We start from the raw sequence: 20,822 nt of genomic DNA, 5'->3' as shown, positions 1-20,822 counted from the left end.
TAATAGTCCCGAAATTACCCTGATGGGATCCAGGACGGATCCCGAAAACCATCCAGAAATGATGCAGAAAGGGTTCCCAAATGATCCCGTATTAGTCGCGAAAAAGTCCGCAAATGACCCCGACGGGATCCCGGACGGATCCCGAAAACCATCCAGAAATGATGCAGGAATAGCCCCCAAATGATCCCGAAAAAGTCCCGAAATGACCGCGACGGGATCCCGGACGGATCCCGAAAATCATCCAGAAATGATGCCGGAAGAGCCCCCAAATGACCCCGACGAGATCCCGGACGGATCCCGAAAACCATCCAGAAATGATGCCGGAAGAGCCCCCAAATGATCCCGAAAAAGTCCCCAAATGACCCCGACGAGATCCCGGACGGATCCCAAAAACCATCCAGAAATGATGCCGGAAGAGCCCCCAAATTATCCCGAAAAAGTCCCCAAATTGCCCCGACGAGATCCCGGACGGATCCCGAAAACCAACCAGAAATGATGCCGGAAGAGCCCCCAAATGATCCCGAAAAAGTCCCCAAATGACCCCGACGAGATCCCGGACGGATCCCGAAAACCATCCAGAAATGATGCCGGAAGAGCCCCCAAATGATCCCGAAAAAGTCCCCAAATGACCCCGACGAGATCCCGGACGGATCCCGAAAACCATCCAGAAATGATGCCGGAAGAGCCCCCAAATTATCCCGAAAAAGTCCCGAAATGACCGCGACGGGATCCCGGACGGATCCCGAAAATCATCCAGAAATGATGCCGGAAGAGCCCCCAAATGATCCCGAAAAAGTCCCCAAATGACCCCGACGAGATCCCGGACGGATCCCGAAAACCATCCAGAAATGATGCCGGAAGAGCCCCCAAATTATCCCGAAAAAGTCCCCAAATGACCCCGACGAGATCCCGGACGGATCCCGAAAACCATCCAGAAATGATGCCGGAAGAGCCTCCAAATGATCCCGAAAAAGTCCCCAAATGACCCCGACGAGATCCCGGACGGATCCCGAAAACCATCCAGAAATGATGCCGGAAGAGCCCCCAAATGATCCCGAAAAAGTCCCCAAATGACCCCGAAAAAGTCCCAAATGACCCCGACGATATCCCGGACGGATCCCGAAAACCATCCAGAAATGATGCCGGAAGAGCCCCCAAATGATCCCGAAAAAGTCCCCAAATGACCCCGACGAGGCCCCGGACGGATCCTGAAAACCATCCAGAAATGATGCCGAATGATCCCGTATTAGTCGCGAAAAAATCTCGAAATGACCCCGAAGGGATGCCGGACGAATCCCGAGGACCATCCAGAAATTATGCATAAAGGGACCCAAAATAACCCCGAAAAAGTCCCGTAATGATCCCGGAAACCATCAAGAATTTATCTCTCGAAGGTACGCAAATGACCCCGAAAGTACCCCGACGGGATCCCGGACGGATCCCGAAAACCATCCAGAAATGATGCCGGAAGGGTCCCCAAATGATCGCGAAATAGTCCCGAAATGATTCCGGAATAGTCGCGAAAAAGTCCCGAAATTACCCCGGCGTAATCCCGGACCGATCCCGAAAACCATCCAGAAATGATCCCGGAAGGGTCTCGACATGACCCTTACGGGATTACAAATAAGGTGAAGCTAATTATACAACCATGTTAATAAGGCAGCATGCGCATTGGAGCGAATAAAAAGTTACATAGAAACATACAGGTAAAGCTAATAAAAGCGTGCTAATAAAAACAATTGATGGAGGGCGGATGGCGGGAGTAGAGGAGAGGACCACTGATCATTCTTCCAAAATTGTCTAGATCTCGATCTGTATGTACCAGATACCAAAAACTATTGATTTAGGAGGAAATTTATATTGAGTTATAACAATTTATAGATTTTACACCAGAGGGGGAAATAAAGGGGGCGGGCGGAGGGTGTCACTGTTTACTTTGTAAGCCCTCGACTTATTTGACCCCTTGAGTCTGTGATATTGGTGAAGGCCAGTATACGTAGTTATAATGTGTAAAAATTATTAAAAAATAATTGCTCGAAGGGGTCGTGGGACCCCCACCCCTCTTTCCATGTTCGAAAAAAATTTCGCTAGTAGACTACTGTCTGTGTCCCAAATTTCATCAAAATCCGTGTAGCCATTCTGGCGTGATTCAGTCGCAAAGACGAAAAATATAATAATTAAATTATAACTGTTCCTAGGGGGCGGAGACCACGCCCCTTTTGAAAAATATATAGCTGGTAAATCCTTCTAGACTATTGGCTATATGTGTGCAAAATTTCATCCAAATCGGTCCAGCCGTTCTTGCGTGATTGAGTCACAAAGACAAACGTCTGGACAAACATCCAAACATCCAAAACATATCAAAGGCTGAAAAAAACGTACATTTTGAACCCGATACCCACAGAATTTGATGAAATTTTGCATGGGGTTACATCTTACCCACCCAAACACAACCTCATTTTTAGAAATTGCATTTTCGAAAAATTGTGGGCGTGGCAAGGTATCGAAATATCCGAAAATATTAGAAAAATGACGATAATAGGTACTTTTAAAGTGTGATTACTACGGAATGGCTTTACTGATTTCAAAGATCTTCATACCATTACAAAGGTATTGGAATAAGCTTTCAAAAAAATACACTGTAAAAATTTTTTAGTACACTGAAAATAAAATTTTTTTTTTAAATAAAATTTAAAACTGAAAAAACACTTCAAAGATCAAGCGATTTTGAAAAATAAAATTTTATTTTAGAAAGGTCTAGTTAATATATATAACATATCTGAAAACTAAAATGGGGTTTTTTTTTTATACCTTTCATGAAAATGAAATGGTATATTAATTTCGTCACGAAACCGAAAATTGTAAGTCCTTAAAGGAAAATAGATAGACCCACCATTAAGTATACCGAAATAATCAGGTTGAAGAGCTGAGTTGATTTAGCCATGTCCGTCTGTCCGTCTGTCCGTCTGTACGTCTGTCTGTTTGTATGCAAACTAGACATTTGTCGGAATCGACCGGATCGGACCACTATAGCATATATCCTCCATACAACCGATTTTTCAGAAAAAGAGGATTTTTGTAATATCTTACCCAATTTAACAGATTGCAGCTTCAAACTTCACCATATACTTTGGTATATTGCACATATTGTTGCCTGAAAAAATTTATGAGATCGGTCGTATATATAGTATATATCCCCCACAACCGATTGTTCAGATAAGGAACTTTTCGTAATTACTGCCCTATTTTAAGAGCTAGAGGCTTCAAATTTCAACGAATGCTTACGTATATAGCATATATTGTTGTCTGATAAAATCATAAAGATCGGTGGTATATATAGTATATATATGGTGGTATATATAGTATATATCTATAGTATATATATATATATTTTCGCAAATTTAAGCCCCATTTTAACAGCTAGAAGCTTTAAATTTCACCGAATATTTACGTATATAGCATATATTGTTGTCTGAAAAAATCATAGAGATCGGTTGTATATATAGTATATATCTCATACCACCGATTGTTCAGATAAGAAACTTTTCGCAATTTCTACCCCATTTTAACAGCTATAAGCTTCAAATTTCACCGATTGCTTACGTATATAGCATATATTGTTGTCTGAAAAAATCATAGAGATCAGTTGTATATATAGTATATATCTCATACAACCGATTGTTCAGATAAGAAACTTTTCGCAATTTCTACTCCATTTTAACAGCTATAAGCTTCAAATTTCACTGATTGCTTACGTATATAGCATATATTGTTGTCTGAAAAAATCATAGAGATCGGTTGTATATATAGTATATATCTCATACAACCGATTGTTCAGATAAGAAAATTTTCGCAATATCTACCCCATTTTAACAGTTATAAGCTTCAAATTTCACCGATTTCTTACGTATATAGTATGTATTGTTGTGTCAAAGAATCATAGAGATCGGTGATATACATAATATATATATGATGGTATATATAGTATATATATTTTTTTTTTACGATTTCGGCCCCATTTTAACAGCTAGAAGCTTCAAATTTCACCAAATGCTTACGTGTATAGCATATATTGATGTCTAAAAAAAACATTGAGATCGGTGGTATACATAGTATATACCTCATACAACCGATTGTTCAGATAAGAAACTTTGCGCAATTTCTGCCCCGTTTTAACAGCTAGAAGCTTCAAATTTCACAAAATGCATACATACGTATATAGCATATATTGTTGTCTGAAATAATCATAGAGATCGGTGGTATATATATTATATACTTCATATAAACTGTCATTTTGACCCCTTTTTTACGGCTAGAAGCTTCAAAATTCATCAAATTTCATCAAATAGTTACGTTTACGTCATATATTTTTGAAATACGTGATTCGTAGTCATAGTTTTTACATGCAGACCACAAAAAACGTGAAGCTTTGCATCCTCACACAGATTACCTACCTATTTTTTATTTTATATTTATCTTAAAAATCGTTTAGATATGTTCAAATTTCACCAAATGCTTACGTGTATAGCATATATTGTTGTCTGAGAAAATCATAGATACCGGTGGTATATATAGTATATATCCCATACAACCGATTGTTCAGATAAGAAACTTTGCGCAATTTCTTCCCCATTTTAACAGCTAGAAGCTTCAAATTTTACCAAATGCTTACGTGTATAGCATATATTGTTGTCTGAAAAAATCATTGAGATCGGTGGTATATATAGTATATATCTCATACAACCGATTGTTCAGTTAAGAAACTTTGCGCAATTTCTGCCCCTTTTTAACAGCAAGACGCCTCAAATTTCACCATATGCTTACGTATATAGCTTATATTGTTGTCTGAAAAAATCATAGAGATCGGTGGTATATATATTATATACCCCATATAAACTCTATTTTTTGCCCCCTTTTTACGGCTAGAAGCTTCAAAATTCATCAAATAGTTACGTCTACGTCATATATTGTTGAAATACGTGATTCGTAGTCGTAGTTTTCCCGGGCGGATCTCAAAAACCATCCAGAAAATATCCAGGAAGGGTCCCTAAATTATCCCGACATACTCCAGAAAAAGTTCCGAAATGGCTCCGAGGGGATCCAGGAGGGATCGCGAAAACCATACAGAAATGATTCCGGAAGGATCCCAAAATGATCACGAAATAGTCCGGAAATGACCCAGATGGGATCCCGCACAGATCCAGAAATGATCCCGGAAGGGTGCAAAAACTATCCCGGAAAAGTAACAAAAAATCCCGAAATGGCTCCTACGGCATCCCGGACGGATCCAGAAATGATCTCGGAAGGGTCCCCAAATGATCCCAAAATGGTCCCGAAATGACCCTGATGGATCCGGCAAACCATCAAGAAATTATGCCGGAAGGGTCCCCAAATGATCCCGAAATCAAACAGAAAAAGTCACGAAACGACCCCTAGAGGATCCCCAAATGATCCCGTATTAGCCCCGAAAAGGTCCCGAAATAACCCAGACGGGATCCCGGACAAATCACGAAAACCATCCAGAAATGATGCCGGAAGGGATCCCAAACGATTCCGAAAAAGTCCCGCAATGATTCGACGGGATCCCGAATGGATACCGAAAATCATCCAGAAGTGATGCCGGAAAGGTCCTCAAATGATCACCTAATAGTCCCGAAATGGCCCTTAAGGGATCCTGGACGGATCCCGTAAACCATCCAGAAATGATCCCGATATAGTCCCGAAGAAATCCCGAAATGACCCTGATGGGATCTCGAACGCATCCCTAAATGACCCTGACGGGATCCCGGACAGATCCCGAAACCCATCCAGAAATGATTTTGGGAGGGACCCCAAATGATCCCGAAAAAGTCCCGGAATGATTCCGACGGGATCCTGAACGGATACCGAAAACCATCCAGAAGTGATGCCGAAATGGTTCCCAAATGATCCCGTATTAGTCGCGAAAAATTCCCGAAATGACCCGACGAGATCCCGGATGTATCCCGAAAACCATCCAGAAATGATGCCGAAAGGGTTCCCAAATGATCCCGTATTAGTCGCGAAATGACCCCGACGGGCTCCCGGACGGATACCGAAAACCATCCAGAAGTGATGCCGGAAAGGTCCTCATATGATCACCTAATAGTCCCAAAATTACCCTGACGGCATACCGGACAGATCACGAAATCCATCCCGAAATGATCTTAGGAAGGTCCCAAAATGATCCCGAAATAGTCTCGGAAAAGTCCAGAAATTACCCTGAGGGTTTCCCGGACGAATCCTGAAAGCTATCCTTAAGTGCTCCCGAAAAAAGTCCTGAAATGACCCTGACGGGATCACGAAAGGATTCCGAAAACTATCCAGAAATGATGCCGGAAAGGTCCTCAAATGATCCCCTAATAGTCCCGAAATGACCGTGACAGGATCCCGAACGGATCCCGACAACTATCCAGGAATGATGCCGAAAGGGTCCGCAAATGATCCCGTATTAGTCGAGAAAAAGTCCCGAAATGACCCCGACGGGATCCCGGACGAATCCCAAAAACCATCCAGAAATGATGCCGGTAGGTATCCCAAATAATCCCGAAATAGTCCCGAAATAACCTCGTCGGCATCCCGGACGGATCCCGAAAATTATCGAGAAATGATGCCGGAAAGGTCCCCAAATGACCCCCTAATAGTCCCGCAATTACCCTGATGGGATCCCGGACGGATCCCGAAAACCATCCAGAAATGATGCCGAAATGGTTCCCAAATGATCCCGTATTAGTCGCGAAAAATTCCCGAAATGACCCCGACGGGATCCCGGACGGGTCCCGAAAGCCATCCAGAAATGATGCCGAAAGGGTTCCCAAATGATCCCGTATTAGTCGCGAAAAAGTCCGCAAATGACCCCGACGGGATCCCGGACGGATCCCGAAAACCATCCAGAAATGATGCCGAAAGGGTTCCCAAATGATCCCGTATTAGTCGCGAAAAAGTCTGCAAATGACCCCGACGGGATCCCGGACGGATCCCGAAAACCATCCAGAAATGATGCCGGAAGAGCCCCCAAATGATGCCGAAAAAGTCCCGAAATTACCGCGACGGGATCCCGGACGGATCCCGAAAATCATAAAATAACCCCGAAAAAGTCCCGTAATGATCCCGGAAACCATCAAGAATTTATCTCTCGAAGGTACGCAAATGACCCCGAAAGTACCCCGACGGGATCCCGGACGGAGCCCGAAAACCATCCAGAAATGATGCCGGAAGGGTCCCCAAATGATCGCGAAATAGTCCCGAAATGATTCCGGAATAGTCCCGAAAAAGTCCCGAAATTACCCCGGCGTAATCCCGGACCGATCCCGAAAACCATCCAGAAATGATCCCGGAAGGGTCTCGACATGACCCTTACGGGATTACAAATAAGGTGAAGCTAATTATAAAACCATGTTAATAAGGCAGCATGCGCATTGGAGCGAATAAAAAGTTACATAGAAACATACAGGTAAAGCTAATAAAAGCGTGCTAATAAAAACAATTGATGGAGGGCGGATGGCGGGAGTAGAGGAGAGGACCACTGATCATTCTTCCAAAATTGTCTAGATCTCGATCTGTATGTACCAGATACCAAAAACTATTGATTTAGGAGAAAATTTATATTGAGTTATAACAATTTATAGATTTTACACCAGAGGGGAAATAAAGGGGGCGGGCGGAGGGTGTCACTGCTTACTTTGTAAGCCCTCGACTTATTTGACCCCTTGAGTCTGTGATATTGGTGAAGGCCAGTATACGTAGTTATAATGTGTAAAAATTATTAAAAAATAATTGCTCGAAGGGGTCGTGGGACCCCCACCCCTCTTTCCATGTTCGAAAAAAATTTCGCTAGTAGACTACTGTCTGTGTCCCAAATTTCATCAAAATCCGTGTAGCCATTCTGGCGTGATTCAGTCGCAAAGACGAAAAATATAATAATTAAATTATAACTGTTCCTAGGGGGCGGAGAACACGCCCCTTTTGAAAAATATATAGCTAGTAAATCCTTCTAGACTATTGGCTATATGTGTGCAAAATTTCATCCAAATCGGTCCAGCCGTTCTTGCGTGATTGAGTCACAAAGACAAACGTCTGGACAAACATCCAAACATCCAAAACATATCAAAGGCTGAAAAAAACGTACATTTTGAACCCGACACCCACAGAATTTGATGAAATTTTGCATGGGGTTACATCTTACCCACCCAAACACAACCTCATTTTTAGAAATTGCATTTTCGAAAAATTGTGGGCGTGGCAAGGTATCGAAATATCCGAAAATATTAGAAAAATGACGATAATAGGTAATTTTAAAGTGTGATTACTACGGAATGGCTGTACTGATTTCAAAGATCTTCATACCATTACAAAGGTATTGGAATAAGCTTTCAAAAAAATACACTGTAAAATTTTTTTAGTACACTGAAAAAAAAATTTTTTTTTTTAAATAAAATTTAAAACTGAAAAAACACTTCAAAGATCAAGCGATTTTGAAAAATAAAATTTTATTTTAGAAAGGTCTAGTTAATATATATAACATATCTGAAAACTAAAATGGGGTTTTTTTTTATACCTTTCATGAAAATGAAATGGTATATTAATTTCGTCACGAAACCGAAAATTGTAAGTCCTTAAAGGAAAATAGATAGACCCACCATTAAGTATACCGAAATAATCAGGTTGAAGAGCTGAGTTGATTTAGCCATGTCCGTCTGTCCGTCTGTCCGTCTGTCCGTCTGTACGTCTGTCTGTTTGTATGCAAACTAGACATTTGTCGGAATCGACCGGATCGGACCACTATAGCATATATCCTCCATACAACCGATTTTTCAGAAAAAGAGGATTTTTGTAATATCTTACCCAATTTAACAAAGTGCAGCTTCAAACTTCACCATATACTTTGGTATATTGCACATATTGTTGCCTGAAAAAATTTATGAGATCGGTCGTATATATAGTATATATCCCCCACAACCGATTGTTCAGATAAGGAACTTTTCGTAATTACTGCCCTATTTTAAGAGCTAGAGGCTTCAAATTTCAACGAATGCTTACGTATATAGCATATATTGTTGTCTGATAAAATCATAAAGATCGGTGGTATATATAGTATATATATGGTGGTATATATAATATATATATATAGTATATATATATATATATATTTTCGCAAATTTAAGCCCAATTTTAACAGGTAGAAGCTTCAAATTTCACCGAATATTTACGTATATAGCATATATTGTTGTCTGAAAAAATCATAGAGATCGGTTGTATATATAGTATATATCTCATACAACCGATTGTTCAGATAAGAAACTTTTCGCAATTTCTACCCCATTTTAACAGCTATAAGCTTCAAATTTCACCGATTGCTTACGTATATAGCATATATTGTTGTCTGAAAAAATCATAGAGATCGGTTGTATATATAGTATATATCTCATACAACCGATTGTTCAGATAAGAAACTTTTCGCAATTTCTACTCCATTTTAACAGCTATAAGCTTCAAATTTCACTGATTGCTTACGTATATAGCCTATATTGTTGTCTGAAAAAATCATAGAGATCGGTTGTATATATAGTATATATCTCATACAACCGATTGTTCAGATAAGAAAATTTTCGCAATATCTACCCCATTTTAACAGTTATAAGCTTCAAATTTCACCGATTTCTTACGTATATAGTATGTATTGTTGTGTCAAAAAATCATAGAGATCGGTGATATACATAATATATATATGATGGTATATATAGTATATATATATTTTTTTTACGATTTCGGCCCCATTTTAACAGCTAGAAGCTTCAAATTTCACCAAATGCTTACGTATATAGCATATATTGTTGTCTGAAATAATCATAGAGATCGGTGGTATATATATTATATACTTCATATAAACTGTCATTTTGACCCCTTTTTTACGGCTAGAAGCTTCAAAATTCATCCAATTTCATCAAATAGTTACGTTTACGTCATATATTTTTGAAATACGTGATTCGTAGTCATAGTTTCTACATGCAGACCACAAAAAACGTGAAGCTTTGCATCCTCACACAGATTACCTACCTATTTTTTATTTTATATTTATCTTAAAAATCGTTTAGATATGTTCAAATTTCACCAAATGCTTACGTGTATAGCATATGTTGTTGTCTGAGAAAATCATAGATACCGGTGGTATATATAGTATATATCCCATACAACCGATTGTTCAGATAAGAAACTTTGCGCAATTTCTTCCCCATTTTAACAGCTAGAAGCTTCAAATTTTACCAAATGCTTACGTGTATAGCATATATTGTTGTCTGAAAAAATCATTGAGATCGGTGGTATATATAGTATATATCTCATACAACCGATTGTTCAGTTAAGAAACTTTGCGCAATTTCTGCCCCTTTTTAACAGCTAGACGCTTCAAATTTCACCATATGCTTACGTATATAGCATATATTGTTGTCTGAAAAAATCATAGAGATCGGTGGTATATATATTATATACCCCATATAAACTCTATTTTTTGCCTCCTTTTTACGGCTAGAAGCTTCAAAATTCATCAAATAGTCCCGTTTACGTCATATATTGTTGAAATACGTGATTCGTAGTCGTATTTTTTCACGCAGACCACAAAAAACCTGAAACTTTGCATCCTCACACAAAGTACCTACCTGTTTTTTATTTTATATTTATCTTAAAAATCGTTAAGGTATGTAGATCTGTTCACCATATATTTCTTATCTTATACATCCGATTATTCGGAGATTACGAACGGGATAAGATTATTGTTCAGCCCCATTCATGAAAGGTATGAAGTCTTCGGCACAGCCGAAGACAGTCCCGTTCTTACTTGTTTTTTTTTTTAATTTATTTAAGTAAATGCATCTCTTGGTTACTTTCTGATATTTTGCTATCACGCGTAAACTAATCAACCGATTTCAAAAATTTGTATACCGTTAGAAAGGTATTAAAATCACCTTTTGAAAAATACACTGTAAAAAATTTTTATTCCAGTGGGGTGCACCCCAGCTAACCAAAACAACGGCTCGAATACTTCACGTACAAGGAAAAGGTCGGCGGCTCAATGTACTTGAGAACATGGAGATATACAAGTTAAAAACATTTGACGGCAGGATAATAAACGAATAAACCAACACTATCTCTGACGAAATATTTGAACCCTTAAAACTAGTTTACAAAAAATAGCACAAGCCAGAAGGTACAGCAACCAAACACGTAACAATGAACAAGCAAAAACGAAAAATTTACCAAACGGCAAAAATCACCGATTTCTACCTACTTCAACCTACCGCTAAGCTAACAAGCGGTATGTCTAGATACCTACAAAAACAACCCTTGGAAAAGGTAACAATTCGGACGTATCAATACCGCGCACACACACACACGCATATTAACGTTACCTACCGCGGACACATAGATTGACATTACCTGCCACAGCACCCATGGACTATAAAAAACAACACAACGGATAGACACAGACCAGAACGAAACTAGGCATTGATATGGAATCAACTAATAAATACAGATGTGTGCAGCTATCAAGAAAATGTTCCTCTCAACTTCGAAACATTAGCTTAAACGAAGAAGCGCTGATATCTGAACATTTTCCAGCAGTCTCCGACATTCATCGTTGCCGTATTTGCGAAAGTTGTCGCTTTAAACTTAAGGATGCTATCAAGATTGCTGATAATCAGCGTTCTACTGAGCATGGCAAATAAAAATCAAATTCAAACGGCGAAGGACCTTTATCATTGGGCTTCACAAACGTATAACACCTCCATAGAATATGAATACAACAAAACAAAAGAAGAGCTACTTTCAAGATACAAAAATGCCAAAACTATTACGGGAACTCAAAGCTTCCATTCTTTTGTACCTTTAGATGAAACATCACTAAAAGTAAGCAAATATTCCGAAAGTCAGCAGTATGAGCTGCGCAAAGTTGTATATTAAATCTAAATAAATAAAAATAAAAAATTAACTTTATTAAGTGTATGTCTATTTATTGTGCGTGTCTGAAAAATTTGATAATACGATTCTTGTTCGAATCTATTAGAATACTTAGTCATAGTATCTGTATCTGTATAACTTCCAAAGTATAGCTAGGTACCTTTTTTGTCACACAATAATAGCAAAATAAAAAAAAGCTAACAAGAGATGGTTTTACTTATACATTTTTTTAAACGAAAAAAAAACACCATTCTAGCTTTTATATTAAATCGACCTTTCTAAAAAAAAATTTTTTTAAATCGCTTGGTCTTTGAAGTGTTTTCCCAGTTTGAAAAAAAAAATTTATAAAAAAATACAAAATTTTTTTTTCTTTCAGTGTAATATAGAATATTTACAGTATATGTTTTCAAAAGGTGATTTTAATACCTTTCTAACGGTATAAAAATTTTTGAAATCGGTTGATTAGTTTACGCGTGATATCAAAATATCAGAAAGTAACCAAGAGATGCATGTACTTAAATAAATTAAAAAAAAAAAAACTGTTACCCTGGTCATACGGCATGAAGACATTGCCTTGTGGTCCGCTCGGGTACGCTTGCGTATGCGCGACTGAGCTCGCCGGACTGGGGTGGGTTTCTTTTGCAGACCACTGAATTTGCATTGCGACCGCGGCAACAAACCGAAAAAAACTCGTACCCGCTTCTCATTGCTTAACAAAACTCTAAAGCTATAACCCCTAAACTAGTGCACCACAGTCATGCATCCCCCCCTGAATGTCGTAGTCAGTCTTCAATCAATCCCCCCTTTCTAACGCGTGTTCAACCGAATCCTCTGTTCTCCGCCATCAAAATCCATCCACTGAAGATCGGCCCTCATCCCCATGACGTCGTCACCACGTATCCATGGCCCGTGTTCATCCGCGTTGACACCAGCTATCGTCCAAACGTCCGTCTGTCTACTTACCGATTCGATCACCCACATCCCGCCCCATCATCACACACAACCGTTTCGTTTAGAGATCCATTTCTCACTTACAAATGTTTTATTCAAATGTGTTTCGCTTCACTAAAATTACCATACCTACTTCCTCGCTCTATACGTAACTTCCCCTTAACTCACTATCATACTTCATCCGTATGGCTTATTCAACAAAGTCATTGATATTTCATATGGAAACTAATTAACTGGATAATGCTTATACAAAAAAGAGAATTCGAATTCTCGCATTCATTACTCTTTCAACATCGCCGTTCATCCAATTTAGCGACATCTCATTCGGCCACAACTGACCTTGACAAGCCATATACATACATACATGTAGGTGCCTGCGCACCACGACCAGCTGAGATTAACTCCCTCTATCTATGTACATACGTGCATAACAAACACGTCTGACAAATGAAATGTTTATGGAGGTTGGTTCCTACATGTGTATGTATATATACGTATATCTAATAAATGAACTAAATACGCAGGCTGGAATTCATGTTACCTTGCATTCAATATGAATTTTCAATGGGTGATCTACTTGCTTCTTAATGCTACTATTAATGCCAAAAGATTAAATTAATGAATTAGAATTAAAGAATAAAATTTAAATGTTATTGTGTCCTCACTATTGAGTTATTTACTTTCGCACTCGGTATGCAATAGAGTGGCGATTGTCGATTGCGGTTTGCTCCGCTTTAGCTTGTGCATATTCATGCCTACATGTACTGTGGGTTCGAAATCTGAAGTCCCTAAGGCGCCTTGAGGATGAGCTCCTGCAACTGTTATGCTAATGTCAGCATGAGCACTATATTTGTTTAAACAAACTAAAACCACCACTTTAGTGATACTTTGCGCTCACAGGTTCGAGCATTTCCTCTTTCTTAAAACTTATAAATATTTGAGATTGAGTGTGTGCCAGAAAATTGCATGAATTTGCCTGAACTCTTTTGCCAGCAGAATGATAGCACGGCGCGTAGACACGCATGTTTTGTACCAACTAAGCTCAAGCTAAATTACTCATGCAATTGTCTGCTACACAGTCAATCGTTCTAGCTACTCTGCTTATTTGCTTCGACGCTCTCTACCAACTCCGATTACCCGATCATGCAATTTTACGTTGAGCGTTAGCGCGCCACCCGCAATACTCGTTTTTTGAGCGAGACTGAGTAGTTCAACCTCAATCACTTAAGCGTATCCAAGCATCTAACGCGCTCGCTTTCACGTCGGTGTTTCGCACTTATGGAACGAATTCAGCGAGCTTTCTATAATGCTCTTGGCGATTAATGAGAGCCTTGCTCGGCTGATATAATCTACACCAGCGTTTCACTGGACACTGCTCTTATTAGCGCACTTTTCGCGCTATGGCAAATATCATACAATAACTACTTACTATAACTAAAATGTTACTTATCGGTTGTAGCAACTAGCATAGGGTTGTGAACGTTTGTTTCCTGCAGGGATTTCACTCGTTGCTATTTTGCGATGTTGCTGGTCTTTTGCCTGTTTTCCGCACTTGGCGCTGATGTGGATACTAATGCAGTGGCTCGTTGGGCATGTGTATGCGCTGCTTACAGGTGCTGCCACGTTGACGCGTTTACTGTCTCCTTCTTCCTTGTCACCCAATTTCAGAGACATCCAACTGAAATATTGATGAGTTTGTTACACTACATCTTCACTATCATTTTAGGTTAAATAACTCACCTCAATTAGACGCTGTTTGGAAAAATACTTTTGGATTGAGATTTTTGTGCTGCTTCTGCCGGCGGTTGTGATTGAAAAGGCGGAAATGGGAGCAACGCAGTATTGGCTGCGATTTTAAAGACAGTGCCCAAGACAGTCAAACAGCGAACGCACTTAAATTGCGTTCACCTGCAACAATCGATTTGTAAACGCAGTCAGACTGCGTTCGCGAGTAAGGAAACAAATTTGATGGTGACGAGACGTATTAAGTTTTAAGGCGAGTATTAAGCTCTCACGTAACAGGGCGAGCTAATCGGCCTCGCTTGATCCGATGAGCTCGAGAAACGGTGAGCTTTTTCCGTGCTTGCTGGCTTACCCGAACTCGAATCCATGGCCCTGGCTCATACCTTAAGGTCCTTGGCGTGGAAGACTCCGAGGAGCCTTCCTCCCATGTCCGCTAGTTCGTACAAACAATGACCCACTCGTCGAAGAACAACCGCTCTAAGATATTTGGGGCCTAGCTTAGCACTGAATTCCCTTGCTGCGTCGCTCTGTCTAAAACTCCTCCGGTATACAAGTTGCCCTACTGCAAAAACTTTCGGCCTAGCGCGCGTGTTATATACCTTGCGACCCTTCTCATACGCGGACCTCAGGTTCTTTTGTATTTTGTCGCGTAACAGTCTAAGCCGAATATCCTTCGGGGCTATCTCCATATTCGAATCGTTCATTTCTCCCAGCGTGCGTAAAAGCGAATAAGTCTCTCCGTGCTGCACCATGGTCTGCCCGAAAATGACCCGATACGGTTCGGTTTGTATGGCTTCATGCACCGCACTACGTAGTGCGAATGCAGCTCTCGACAAGTGCGTGTCCCAAGATCTCTGGTCATTTTCCGCAATATAAGATCTGACGATGGCTAGTAATGATCTGTTGATCCTTTCTGAGGCATTAGCTTGCGGGGAATAGACGGCAGTTCTAACATGCTTAACCCCATAACCTTTCAGGAAATCGCTGAATGCCTCCGACACAAATTGTCGTCCATTGTCCGAATGGACTATTTCGGGCACTCCGAAAATATGAAAAATATCTCTCTCCATATATTGAATCACCTCCTTTGCCGTAGCATTCCTCATTGGCTTGACGAACAGAAATTTCGAATAATGATCTAACACGACAAATACATAGCTGTTTCCTTCTCGAGATCGGGGATATGGTCCGCAGAAGTCCACGTAGAGTCTTTGGAAAGGTCTTTCGGTCACCGTTTGTTTACCCATAAGAGGTCTGCTTATCACATTGGTCGCCTTACTGCGCTTACACACGTCACAATCACCCACGAAAGCTCTGACCGAAGCAACCATGCCTGGCCAGAAGTATCTCGCTCTCAAGCGGTTTACTGTCTTGGCTATGCCCCCGTGTCCAGCCGACACACTGTTACTGCTGCCAGACACTCCAACTCCGTGATTGTGTAGTTTCTCTGGGCTGCATTCAACTTCTGGGAGATGTATGCTATCGGCCGCTCATTCCCTTCCCCGTCCAGCTGAAAGAGCACAGCTCCAATGCCCGTTGTAGAAGCGTCGCATTGCACGTAAAACCGTTTCGAGAAGTCAGGGTTGATGAGTATCTTTGGCGATGTCAAATCACTCTTGAGCTGTTCGAAGGCCGCGATGGCCTCAGTTGTCATCACAAATTCATTCCTCTTCTTCAGACAATCCGTCAAAGGTGCGGTTGTGGTGGCAAAGTTGGGCAAAAATCGTCTGTACCATCCGGTTAGGCCCAAGAATCGTCTCAACTGTTTGGTCGTCTTTGGTATCGGGAAGTCCAACATGGCTTGTATTTTTAACGGGTCCGCTCTCAACTCACCTTGGCCGATTATGAACCCCAAGTATTTGATCTCCTTTTGGCAAAACTTAGATTTCAACAGGTTTATCGTTAGGCCGGCTTTCGATAAGCATTCCGCCACTTCCGAAAGATGCTGCAGGTGCGTTCCGAAATCTGGAGAGCATACAAGAAGATCGTCAATGTAGACGAACACGTTCTCTCTTAGCCTCGAGGGAATGACTCGGTCCATCAACCGGCACAGTCGCTGACTGGCATTGCACAGCCCGAACGGCATCACCTTGAAGTGATAAAGCGGCCGCCCCGGGACTGTGAATGCCGTCTTCTCCCGCGCCTCCTTGGCCAAGGGGATTTGCCAAAACGCATCCTTCAAATCAATTCCGGTTATATAAAACGTGTCCTTCAACCGACTCAAGATACCCTCGACGTGCTGAGTAGGATACGCGTCCTTTTTAGTGCGCTCATTCAGCTTTCGCATGTCTACACAAAGCCTGTTCTTTCCTGGCTTTTGGACCAAAACGATCGGCGAACTCCATGCGCTGTCGCTCTCTTCGATTACTCCGAGCTCGAGCATCCGATCTATTTCCTCATAGGCTAGCTTTTGTTTCACGGGTGACAGCGGGTAATAGCGCTGTTTAACCGGAATGGTCTCGTCATACACCTCTATGACATGCTCCATTAGGCTGGTTTTCCCTAGGCCCAGCTCGGCGGATGATGGAAACAATGACTTCACGCGCTCCAGCTCCAGAACCTGCTCATGAGTCAGCTCCACCATTCCCGCTTTATCCACGCTTAACTCCGACACTACGGCCGACAAAAGCCCAAACGCTTCCCAAAAATCGGTACCCAAATACAACTCCTGTTTCAGGCTCGGTACCAGAAACAAGTCGAGGTATGCTGTTTTGTCACGCCACTTCAGCTTCATCCTCACTTTGCCTACTATGGCTTGTCCTTTCCCATCGGCTGTCTTTATCTCTTCGTCAACCGATCTGAAACTCTCCCTCTTCAAACGTCCTATAGCAGGACCCCCTAAACAGCTTACTGAGGCTCCGCTGTCCAATAATCCCATCATGAGTATGTCCCCGACCAGAACTTCAGCGTATGGTCTCCGGTCTCCGTCACTTCTTACTATCGTTGCTGTTATCGCCCGTTTCATGGTCTTCCTTTCTTCGTCCCTCTCTCGCAGTCTCTTGATCTTCCTTCTTTTCCTTCTGCTACTTTCCGTGCTAAATTCGTCTTCCGCTTTGTCTACGATTCCGAATATCCTTCTGCGAACCTCCCGGTATTGCCTTTCCCTTTCCTGTAGCGTCTTGATCGGCGTCCGTACCGATGTGGGCTCACGTCCGGAGTTCACTCTTTTCAGAATGCTTTGGATTATTGGTTGTTTTCCGGGGCTCTCCTGTCCTGGCAAGATGACCCGGTGCTTCCGCCAGGAGAACAGTTTTCCTGTCCGCACTTCTCGCATACCACAAACTTGGCTCCTGCCTTATTGCATTTGTAGCATACCAGTCCATGGAACTGAGAGTCGCAACCATGGTCGACAGCTCTAGGTTTAGTCGTCGTGTCCGATGACTTCCCGGGGCTTTTGTTTCGATTAATTGCATGCCCTTTTCTTTCAAATGCCTCCACCGCGGTTCCTTCGCTGGCGTTTCTGCACTCGTCTGTGCGTTTCAGGTCTAATTCATCGACATCCCTCCTTTTTGTGAACTTCTGATCGTACTCGGCGAAGTGTTTTTCGGCGCGCCTACATTCTGACTTCAGTTCGCTGAGTGTAGTGATGTTGCATCCGAACACTAGATTCTTTATCCTCGGCTTCAGGTTCCTACGCATCAAGTTCACCAGGCTCAGTTCCGGCAACTTCGTCTTCATGGTCAGCGCCATTCCTCTCACGACCGTATAGAAATCATCGAAGGACTCTCGTACATCTTGCTTTCTCTCGTTCATGGCCTGCAGAATCTCTTCATCACAATCCGCTTTGCGGAAATGATCCAGCAGTGCCTCCCTGAGGTTGTCGAAACCATCTCCTTCCTCTCCTGACTTCTCTTCCATATACATCCAGAACCACTCCTGGGCAGCTCCGCTCAACAGCAAGTGAAAATTAGAGTATAGGTCTCCCGGTGAGATTCCATGTCTCCTCTGCAGGGTTTCCACTCTAAACAAAAATCTTTCAATTGGTATGGACTTGGAACTACCATCGAATTTGAGTCCCCAGTCCCTAATAATTTTAAACTTGTATTTGTCCTTATCTGAATTAATGGGTTTTAGTTGTAGAGAGGAAGCACTCTTTCGACCCCCGAATGCGGGTTGGTCAAAGACTGTTTGTTCCTCTTCTCTTTCATCTTTCTCGTTATCAGCGGCTGTAGCAGCGGCGTCGATAACCACTCTCTGATCCTTCGCAGTTGCCAGCTCACGCTTGCGGCTACTTTCCACCTTGGAAACACGCTCTCCTAAACCCTTAACGTCCTTTCGCACCGTGTTCATGGCATCTTGTATTGCCTCTGTGGTGGCACGATTGACATCCATCTGATATTGTATAAACATCATTTCAAATTTGGCTAGCAATTCTCCCCCTACCTTTTCTATTGCGCTCGCTCCCGGTGAAGTGACATTCCCTAACGAGGTTAATCTACGTCCCGATGGTGAATCTGTCGCCTCGCGTTCCACTTCTCCCGTGGATAGCTGCTCTGCGTGCGTGGCATCTCCTTGGCCTAACGCTGACTTCGGAGAAGCTTGCCTGCCCCTTTTGCCTCCCTTTCTGACCATCGCGATTCGACGACCTCTGCTGTCCGACCTTACGTGGGTTAGTGCGTCAAAATGGCAATCTTTTTCGCTTCGCGGTAGAAATAAAAGGAAAACTAGTGCGGTATGGCACCGTAAAAAAAAAGCTGTATCCAATTGTCTGGGGATTAACCCGCAAGTCTCGACCAAGTATTTACTCTAATGTCTATCAGTCTCCAGACCAAGAGTCAAAGGATATACCAAATAATTAGGGTATAGTAAAATATAAAAACGAAAACAAAAAAATGTATATAGTTCTAGTACACGAGCACTTGAAGGCGCGTTACTCTTCTTTTCAACAAAATCGAAATATCGCTAATATTTAAAATCAAACTCCGTCTCGTTTGTCGATAGCGGAAGTCTACCGAATTCAATGCGTACTTTGGTAACGGTAAGATTGAGTTAAAATAATGATCTAGTCGCGATATGATTTACTCTTGGAAACGTTTATACTTTAAAGCAATTATTATGTTCAACCCGTGTGTGTGATGCGTTGGGATTGGGGTGACCAATCTTCCTACCCGTCTAAAGTCATTGTCTACCTATCCTCCTATAATATCTTCTTTCCATTGTCCGTCCGATGGGATTTGAATCTCCCTCGTGTTGGACAAGGTATGTTCCCCTTGAATGTTCCTCGGAAGCTACCTCATACTCATCTGGCCTTAACCCGCTGGTAGTAGCCGCTTCACTTACGGAACCCTCTTTCGTTACAAAGTCTACCTCATGGATATCTATTTCTCCTTCAGATAACCAGTGGCCGACCCTGATATTCCCTATTCCCGAGATCAACCTCATGAAGCTCGTCATCTAAAACAAATCATCAGTAGCTGATCAAAACTCATAACAAAGAATGTATCATTGTTGACACAGTTAAAGGCTTTCATCGTCGCCTAGTAAGATATCAACAACGAACCCCCCTTTTAATGTCCACCTCTGTCCGAAATATAACTAACTTATAATACTTGACTGCGGACACAAGCTGTCCAAAAAAAATTTTGCTTTGAATTCCCCCTGCTTGAGGGCCCCACGTTGGGCGCCATTTTCTTATTGTTACCCTGGTCATACGGCATGAAGACATTGCCTTGTGGCCCGCTCGGGTACGCTTGCGTATGCGCGACTGAGCTCGCCGGACTGGGGTGGGTTTCTTTTGCAGACCACTGAATTTGCATTGCGACCGCGGCAACAAACCGAAAAAAACTCGTACCCGCTTCTCATTGCTTAACAAAACTCTAAAGCTATAACCCCTAAACTAGTGCACCACAGTCATGCATCCCCCCCTGAATGTCGTAGTCAGTCTTCAATCAATCCCCCCCTTTCTAAAGCGTGTTCAACCGAATCCTCTGTTCTCCGCCATCAAAATCCATCCACTGAAGATCGGCCCTCATCCCCATGACGTCGTCACCACGTATCCATGGCCCGTGTTCATCCGCGTTGACACCAGCTATCGTCCAATCGTCCGTCTGTCTACTTACCGATTCGATCACCCACATCCCGCCCCATCATCACACACAACCGTTTCGTTTAGAGATCCATTTCTCACTTACAAATGTTTTATTCAAATGTGTTTC

General features: G+C 41.9%; 1 protein-coding gene across 1 annotated transcript; it reads right to left on the bottom strand.

Annotated features, from left to right (window-relative positions):
* Window positions 1–13,379: 13,379 nt before the first annotated feature.
* Window positions 13,380–20,514, bottom strand: LOC137250807 (uncharacterized). The gene is made up of 2 exons (XM_067784346.1): window positions 14,665–20,514; window positions 13,380–14,602 (listed from the first exon to the last, which is right to left on the bottom strand). The coding sequence occupies exon 1, from the start codon at window positions 19,237–19,239 to the stop codon at window positions 17,851–17,853; it is 1,389 nt and encodes a 462-aa protein (XP_067640447.1). The 5' UTR covers window positions 19,240–20,514; the 3' UTR covers window positions 13,380–14,602; window positions 14,665–17,850.
* Between the last annotated feature and the right edge of the window lie 308 nt (window positions 20,515–20,822).

This window comes from Eurosta solidaginis, chromosome 4, assembly GCF_040869045.1.
Source record: "Eurosta solidaginis isolate ZX-2024a chromosome 4, ASM4086904v1, whole genome shotgun sequence".
NCBI classification, from domain to species: domain Eukaryota; kingdom Metazoa; phylum Arthropoda; class Insecta; order Diptera; family Tephritidae; genus Eurosta; species Eurosta solidaginis.
Note: the sequence above shows the minus strand (reverse complement) of the source record. Positions and strands in the feature narration are given on the sequence as shown.

What these genes read in the sequence shown, in the direction of transcription:
- LOC137250807 (XM_067784346.1), bottom strand. Translation starts at nt 19,239, where the DNA reads ATGGTCAGAAAGGGAGGCAAAAGGGGCAGGCAAGCTTCTCCGAAGTCA.